Below are 9,315 nucleotides of genomic sequence, written 5' to 3' on the forward strand. Positions count from 1 at the left end.
AGCTGTTCAGAACAAGTATCCAACTCTTCCTTGACCTCCTACTTTTTGTGGTGGGTGCAGTGTAAGAGATGCAGATCTTTCCCAGCTGGAACTGAAGACTTGAGTGTTTTGTCCACCCCATTCTATTTCTGCTCTCTTGTCCTTCCAGAGGTCTTTGTGCAATGAAGAGTGGATCTTTTGTAAAACCAGACAGTGTTATTTGAAATACCCAATCAAACTACTCAGAGCCAATCTGATTTTTATATCCTGGGTGTTCCTTAATCACCTTCCAATTTTCTCTTCCTCTGAACTGCCTAGGACAGGAATTTGTGGGGCTGTGGAGAAATGAGATAGGGAAATTAACTTGGATGAAAACTAGTTTTTGGTCTCAGGGTTTTTTTCCGTCTGGAACCCATCATCCCATTTAGTATAACACAAAGCTGCACATCCCAGTGTGATCATGTAGCTCTAAGCAGTGTGGAACAGACAAGCATTTGTGAAGGACCAAAAGCAGGGCTGAGTTTTTGTGACAGTGCTGACTTACATGGCATCTGTGTCCAGGAATGTGCAGTGTCCACAAGGAGGCCTAATGAATATTGCAGTGTCTGAAACCATAAGGAAAAAATTAAAGTAACTTATTATACAATATTTAGCCAAGCTAAATAGACACAATAAAAGGTACACTAGACTGCTGTGAAATAGGACTGGGGAAGTGTATGCCTGGAGAAGAACTGCCATTACTCTTGCAGTAACCTGTCTTCTGTTTGGCAGGCTTTGTTCAGTGGGGCTTGTCACAGATGACACATTCTAGTAACAGGCACCACTTATTTCTACCAAATCAGTGCAGCAGAAGGTGGATGTTCCATTTCAAATTTCATTCTGCTAAATAACAGTGTTTATCAAAATGTGAAATGAGATACAAAATAATCCCATTGTCCTTGTATAGCTCCACTTTGACAGGGAGATATTATGCAACTTGTTTACCCTGGGAAGAGCTGTTTACTGCAGCCAGCCTGTGGGTTTCATCAAGCAGTGAAACCACTTGACTGAAAGGCAGTTGCAGAGAACAAGGCTCTCAAGTTGAATGTTGAAAAATCTCACAGCAAAAATTTTTTTCTGATTACAGCTCGCTGAAATGAGATTTCTTACTGCACCTCTGGTTTTCTGTTCATAATCTCTTCTCAAGCTTCTTTAGGTAGTCCAGATCTCCAGGCTAGGTTACAGTGTGAGGGGCCAAGTTTTTTTCAAGTATTCAGTTAAGCTTTTCCAGGATGAAAATTTCTAACAGCTAATTCTAGAAGACTGTAACAAAGCATTGCTGTAGACCACATTAATACTGAGGGTCCTGTGACACAACAGCCCTCCAGGATGTGGCATTTCAACATACTTTTGATAATTTAAATGGTTTCTGTCAAATTGTTCTCCTGTAAGCAGCATGTGATGCTCTGTATTTTGTTTAGTGTGCTAATAAGAATGATAGCAAACTTCCTCTCTCATTTTTCTTCCTTGCATGTTCTGTTACTTGTCTCCCAGAAAGGGAATTCCTTATATGGTCCATACATGTCCCTTTTTCTCTGCTTGTTTACCCTTGGTTATGAAAAGCAAACTGGTGATGTAGTACAGAAGTGTTTGCATGGAGGGACAGGTTGGTTTTTTACTTATTTTCTTTCTTCTCCCAGTAAGTTACAATGTACAGAATACACTTGGAGTATTGCAACTATCTGCCCGTGGTTGGGAGAATACAAACATTGCTTCAACACTCTCAGTGATTGTTACAAAATCCATTTACCACCTGTGCCAGAAGAAATCTCTATTCCCTTTTCATATGGGAATGCTTTCATGTATTTTCTCCTCCTGTTGGAAAATGAATGAAATTCAGGAACCTCTACTCAGTAATGCTTTGTGTAGTGGGGTTTAGCCATAACATGGAGTGTTATTGCACTGTAGTAAATCTGTTGCATGGAGGACCTTGCAGTCAGTGTGATGAACTGAATAATATTTTAAATTGACTTTGTTGTTCTATATATTCATGTTTATATGCTGAAATATATGAAAATTCAACTTTGTTGTTAAGTCAGAGCCCTCTGTAATTTTTTGAAAGAGCAAAGATTAGTTCAGCTTAGTGTTTCTGAAGTTCCATCTCTCATTGCATATAATGTTGTTGAACCTGCAAAAGATAACTGCATTTGGGTGAACTATGTACAGTTAATCTTGATTTTTTTCTCTCTCTTTTAAGATTACCAAAGTGGCCTTGGAATACCACAAGTGTAATAAAAGCCAAGCAGCTGAGGCAGACCTTCAGCCTGCAGGAGACTCTGATTCACCAGCTTTTGATTCCTCAGTGACAGATGCACAGCTGGAGTTCTCTGACCCGTTCCCCATAGCCAAGTACCCGTGCTGTAACACGGTGGTGCTTCCACAGTGGCACTCCATCTCCAGAACCCACAATGTCTGTGAGCTCTGTGTTAACCAAACTCTTGGTGTCAAACCAAATAAAGTCCATGTGCCACACTGTAACTTTTTAGAGATAGAAGCAGCTTTGGACTCTTTCTACCTCCAGGAACATACTTTTTTCCAAGTAATATCAAATACCATAGAATGCAGCAATTTCTTAAGTTTCTATAGTCCCTTTAGCTATTACACTGCATGTTGCAGGACAGTAAACAGGCATTTTTTAAGTCTCATGAGTTCTGAGAAGACCATCTTTGAGACCCCCAAAGTAGCATTTTCTTCCCATGGGAAGAAAGATAACACTCAATTTTCTATTCCTCACATTGAGGATAGGAATTGTTTTATTCCTGACCTTAATATTAGTAGCATGAACATTACTGGTCTGAGCTGCAGGACCAACAAAACCTTGAATCTCTATCTACTGGATTCAAATCTTTTTTGGATATATGCAGAGAGACTAGGAGCATCAAGATCTACTCATCTTAAGGAATTTGCTGCCATTGTTGACCTGAAAGAAGAAGTGCACTATGTTCTGGACCAGAATCAGTCCCTTGTTGGACCTACCCTAGGTACAGTATTCACTATACAAATGCTTGCATTCAGAAAATTGTGTTTCCAAGCAGGAATGGAAAATTGAATGCCATTGTAAAAGTGAGACTACTTTGTGAAGTTAACACTGTGAATTGTAATTTATTCTATTCTATTTAGTAGTTAACTAAGCATTTATGAATTATTCTGTTGGCTAGAATAGAATCATATTCTAGGTGACATAAGAGCTAAGTTCCTTATACCATAAGTAATTTGCTTTATAAGAATTGAACCTTAAAATGTGTGATTCTTGACTGCATGCATTGGTGGAACTGGTAAAATCTAAATTAACTTGTGTGTGGAAAAAATCTCTGTTCATCTAAAATAACTGATTACAGAAGATGCTTGTTTATTAATGGTGGTGCTGGTGTTTGCTCAGCTGTTCTAAAATATCACAGAATTTTGGGAGATACTGACCACTTAGCAGCAGAGACTTCCCCATCCACTTGTCCTCTGAAACCAACTTAAATTGCTTTAAATTTATTTTGAAAAGTGTGTCTGTTTTCAAGGTAGCAAGGTAGAGCTCTGAAGTGGTTGTGGCCAAATCTGCCAATTATTGTTATTTCCTGTCTGAATTGGAGGAGGGAAAAAAAACCCAGAAAAACAAACAAAGCAAAAACAAACCTGACAAAACAACTCAAGGATTGCAGTTCTGATTTATTTGCAAGTTTGTGAATTAGACAAAACATTCCTAACTGTGTGCATTTGCCTGTCATGCTGATGTGCAAAACTGAGTGTACCTTCAGAAAATACTGAGTTTCCTAATGTTGGCTATGTAAGTAAACATGGAAGAAAATTCAGCTATTAAAATAAATTGCTCAAGAACATATATCACTATAATTCTTATAGCACCAATTACATTTCCTTTTTGCCATAAATCTAAGTACAAAAAGATGGACAACATAGAATAAATGGCCATATTCTTATTAAGGATCACATGCAGCCCTGTATCCTGTCTATCCCAGCCCAGGAAAAGACTGCAAAAACAAACAAAAACAAACAAAAACCTCAGTGACCGTAAAAGGATGCTTAGGAAATATTAAGATCAGAATGAGGACATAGAAATTTCCTTCCCCTTTGTGCTCCCAGTACTTTCTGTCTCAAACATTTTTTAGGTCACAGGATTTCCTGAGCATGATGAGGGTTTCTGTGCAGAGTAATATTCAGTACATTTCTATTCCATCATTTGAACATCCAGAAAACTTTTGCTTCTATGTATTTTATCTAGGAGTCTGTGATTTATGATTGGATTTTTGTGCTTTTTATTTTAATTTTGTTTTAATTCCTTAAGATTTGGACTTAATATTTCATAATATCAAAACATAATGATGGGTGCTTAATACCCTTGTCAGATCTCAGTCTTTACAGATGGTTTCTAGAAATTCAGGAATACTTATTTTAATTAACCCCTTTCTTTCAGTACTATTTTATCATGCTTACATAGTCCAAGTTTGGAGATCTGAAAAGAAAAAAAAGCCTCTTTTGGCCTGGTGTGAGACTTAAATGAAATGCTGAGTAGTAAATAAAGAACTAAATGTACTGCTGATCGCATTTCAGAGATAAACTTGTTGATCTGCTATTTTGTTTGTCTGTACAAAAGTGCCAGTTTTACTTGGGCCTAGTTTTTATGCTGGAAATACAAGCACAAAATTGTTTCTATTTGATAAAACAATTCTTTTTAATGTTTTTCATATTTTACCTTTTTTTCTTGATTATTAAATATGCTTATTTCTTAATGCACAGAATAATACTTCTCTATCCATGTTGAAAAGAAGGATATTGCTGATGCCTTGCAGCAATTTCGAGAATGTAGTTCAGGCTCAGAGTAGTGTAGCTGAAGGTAATTGAGGGCTTTGGAGCTTATTTTAAGGTTTTACCCGTGGCCAGCTACTTGCTAAATATCTTAAAATTAAGGAGGAAGTAGAACCAAGAGGAAGGTGGTCGATGGGTGATATTGGCATGGAAATAGCAGATGTTTAAAGGTCAAAAGAAAAGAATAACAGAGAAAGTAATTAAAAATGGAATAAAAAATGCAAATAAATGTGGAACTAAGTGGAGCCTTTCAATATGTGTAGAAGTTAAAAAATGGAGAGGTTACTGTTTATGATTTAGCAGGGGTGTGTTTAGGAGAACAGAATATTATGGCACATTGACACAAGATTAAAATCCAGTGTGACAAGATTGTAATGAGCAAAGTAAAAAACAAACAGTGAAGCTTTATCCTGTTTTCACATCAGTTGTGGTTACTCAAGAGTTGATACCAAACTGTCAGAAATTAATGACATGAAACCAGATTTCAGTCTGTATTTTCTCTGTAAGTTCGTCTGAGTTCTAAAGCAAAAAGTGCCAAAATCACCTCTGCAAAACCGTAATAACTTTGATATGTATCAATTTCATTTCAGAGAACTTCATTAAAAATTTCAGCATTCTCTACAGTCCCTTGAAAAGGCATCTGGTTGATGACCCTTCAGTCCATTTTGATGAGGAGCGTGTGGTGACTGAAGTGACCACGAGCACCTTCCAGCAGACTGTGTTCCTGAGTGCCAAGGTACCCCAGGTCACCCTGCAGCTTCTGCAACCAGGGATGGATTTTAACGAGGGCATGTTTAATATTGACACGCTTTTCTTACTTAAAACATAAAATACAGTGGTTGCTAAGAATTCAGAAGCTTTCCAATTGCATGCCATGAGAACAGATGTCATCCTGAGTACAGTTAAATTGCCTTGATTTTGTAAAATACGTGATAGTAAGGAAAATCCATTGTCATTCAAGTCTGCAGTGAATGTCTGCATCTCCAGTTGGTTTCCAGCAGCCCCAGCCCTGCTTTGCCTGTTAGAGGCAGAAAGCAGAAGTCTGGACATTATTTTTCCCTCCATATGAAGTGTACAGTCAGTGTTAGATATATAGAATTTAAGATTGCAAAAGAATCTTGGGAAGCGTAGTAAAGTTTGGTGCATTTTCACTTAAAGGGAATGATCCTAAACTAAATCTTTTCATTTTGACTTTATGGAAAGAGAATTCCCCAATAATTTTTGTGTGTTAACTCAGTAGTCACAGAGCAGCAGTGAATAACTTACAATAAAGTTTATTAGGAAAAAATTGCTTTCACATTTCAACAGTTCCCATGCTAGATGGTGTGAAAGCTAGTCCTGCTTTCTGCAGATTACCTCCAACAGATAATCCAACTCTTCTCCATTTCATTTTCCAGAATGTCTTGCTGCTGTATTATGCACAGTGGTGTGGATTCTGTGCTTCTCTTAATCACATCTTTATTCAGCTTGCTCGGCTTTTGCCTCCTGACAGTTTCACTGTGGCAAGGTAAAAAGATTCTAATTTCATCTTTCCAGAATAATTTAAGATCATTGAGGTCATCAGCCTAGAAAATAAATACTTTTTTCTCTCTATAACCATGCAATATAGATGTGAATGTCATCGGCTTCATTTTTCTTTGAATGCATTGTTTTGTTTTCCTTTGTATATATTTGGTGGTGTTCAATCTCACTGCAGTCATTAAAATTAATTTTTAAACTGTGCAATTAACCTTGAAACTTCCTAATTTCAGGAAGTGAATCCATAACTTTGTGGTGATTTGTAGCAAATAGTAATATGCTATTTGTGTGTGTGTATATATATGTATTTGTTAGCAACATCATTTGCATCACAAATCTAAAATGGCAGTCTACATCCTATGATAAAGAAAATTAACTCTACCCCAGCTAAACCAATTTACAGAAATATATCTATATATGCATGTGTGTAATGTACATTTTTAATATATATGTTAAATACATATTATATGTAAAAAACCCCATTGTTGTCTTTGGTGTTTCCAGGGTTATTAACATTTCAGTGCATCTGAAACATTCTTGTTGATGTATGTGATAATAATACCTAAATACTTAAAACATCTGCTCTGATTGCATCTTTATTTGATTCTGACTGAACTTACTCCAGGAGAGAGCATGAGATGTAGAGAAAAAATAAATCAATTAAAAATCTGGGGTTTTATCCCTGTTTGTCATTGTGGCTTTATTGCCACAGATGTGATGCTGTTCCCAAGGCTACATCCATTCTCTTGCCTGACTTTGAAGTTCTCTCCTTTGCTCCATTATTTTCACAGCAGTATTACTGATGTGGTTGTCTGTTTTATTCTATAATAATTTGTAATTAATAAGAAATTTATTTGTGAAAAGAAGCCCTAAAATTCTGAAGAAAACAGTAACAAGCAGTTGAACCATGGGTTCCTTCTTACTCAGAGCTTTAGGGAAAAAAGTGCCTTTAAGCATGTGCTTATCCTTGGAAGAAGCAAAATAATTTACTCCCAAAACTACTCGAGGGGACAATAGTAAGAGATGTACTTGAGGAACAAATTAGGGACTAAAAATAACTTGTCTCATGTTTGGTGTGTCTGTCTCAGAAGGAAGATGTGTACACAGTGTGTGCACTGTGTGTACACAGAGAGCAACTGGGGTTTAATTGCTGGCAGTTGAGAGCAGTTGCAGAATTGAACGAACTATTGGAGAGAAAAACCCACACAGATATTTGTTAAACTGAGAGTCAGCAGCTTGAATATTGGTAATTAATTCTGCTGACTCATATGCACAGTGTATTTCTGGCAGAACACATTTAAACTTATTTCACAGATACTTAAGATTTCCTTCTTCCCAATCCCTAAAATGGCATTTTACAAGAAAATGCAGATTGTTCATCTGCCTGTTCTCTTCATCAGTGTGTCTTTTCCTCACAGAATTGATGTGACTCGAAATGACCTTCCCTGGGAATTTATGACAGACCGTCTCCCAACCATTTTATTTTTTCCTCATCAGAGGTAAAGTAATTCTTGTCCCTGTGGTTTTTTAACTTCTGTTTTACTGAGCTGCAGTAATTATCTGGTTATTTGTCTTAGTGGAGAAAAAAGCCAAAGATTAATTCATTTCTGTAGATGCATTCTTACCACATTCATATTCTAATGAAAAAAAACCACCAGGAAAACAACAAAATAACCCAACCAGCACTCCCAGATTTCCACCCTTCTCCCTCAAGGGCTCTTACCATCAGCAAATGGGAATTCAGTCTACTGGTGCTGGGCAGCTACATACCACAAAATCTCTGAATCTAAGTTTTGCCATTGATGTTTTAATCCAATACAGAGTGAGTTTTGTTTGTATCAGTCCTGAGCAACCCCAGCTGATCAGTTCCCTGGTTCTTTTCGTAGGTACTCATTTGGTCTCTCTCTGTAATGCTCTAGACAGTCTCTGGAGGGACAGACTGAGTACTTTTATTAAGATTATTTTATTAAGATTATTATTATTTTTATAATGTTCCAACTGGCTTTATAAAGGTACCTTACCTCTAGTCATTGCTTTCGCTCCTGCTTTTCCTCTCCAGTGTTTTTTATATTTTGCTGCATGTGAGTAATCAAGAAAATTAGGATCTGATAGTATTTGTAGTACCTGTAGGACTACTAGAGTAGCCAGATATTCATTTTGGATATAAAGGTGCCTCATATTAGGGCTTTTTAATGCAGCTTCTTATCCATTTGCCTTATGAGACAATTTTTGCAAATTAACTCTGTTCTCAATTTCTTTCCACCACATGCTGTTAATGTTTTGTTCTGCTATTTGTTTCAAATAGCCTTTTAGCTTCTTTGATACATGCTGTGGTTTTGATCAATAAAAATAGATGATGATGTAATAAAACATTGCCACAATATAGTGAGTCAATTTTGATTTAGCATAGACTATTTTTTGCCTAAATTATGTCATGATTCTTTAATCTGGGGTGGGAGTTGATAGTCAGCTGAGCAACTGCTGATGGTAATTACAAGAGTAACTTGGTCCATCATCAGGAGTCTGCAGGGGAGGAACAGTCATGGTGCTCACTCTGCCAGAAATAGCTTAATCTCGATGAGCAGGAGCCTCATCTGACTGAAGTTCTTGAATTATTGATAAAAGATGGTATCTGTCTTCTACCTGCTGTACAGTAAGTGGTTTTCAGTAAATGAAATGAAATGTTTTTATATCGCACATGTTTATGAGTTGGATTTTACAGAAGGCATTTTTGAGGGAAGTGTAATTGGTAAGGAAGGAACTCCCCTGTTCCAGATGCACATTGTAACCAATTCAGGACATGATGTTAAACACAAGAGGACATAAAAAGTTATCTGGTTTGTGTTGTACAAGATCACCATGAGCCTTTTAGGCTTTGTACTTGAATTTCGCTTTCTTGCTTTGCAATCATTTTTGTTTGGGCTTATTCTCTGTCCTTTTTCTCACTTACATAATTAACCCACATCT

At 36.9% G+C, this 9,315-nt stretch overlaps 1 protein-coding gene across 2 annotated transcripts in view; it reads left to right on the plus strand.

The window, feature by feature from the left end:
* The window catches only part of TXNDC11 (thioredoxin domain containing 11), a 30,129-nt gene that overhangs the window by 17,724 nt on the left and 3,090 nt on the right, over positions 1–9,315 (plus strand). For both annotated transcript variants that reach the window (XM_074553149.1, XM_074553150.1), the window contains 4 exons: positions 2,216–2,999; positions 5,421–5,566; positions 6,228–6,337; positions 7,767–7,847. In XM_074553149.1, coding sequence (XP_074409250.1) covers positions 2,216–2,999; positions 5,421–5,566; positions 6,228–6,337; positions 7,767–7,847 — 1,121 coding nt within the window. The remainder of the gene's footprint in view (positions 1–2,215; positions 3,000–5,420; positions 5,567–6,227; positions 6,338–7,766; positions 7,848–9,315) is intronic.

The sequence above is a fragment of the Zonotrichia albicollis genome, chromosome 16 (assembly GCF_047830755.1).
Source record: "Zonotrichia albicollis isolate bZonAlb1 chromosome 16, bZonAlb1.hap1, whole genome shotgun sequence".
NCBI classification, from domain to species: Eukaryota; Metazoa; Chordata; class Aves; order Passeriformes; family Passerellidae; genus Zonotrichia; species Zonotrichia albicollis.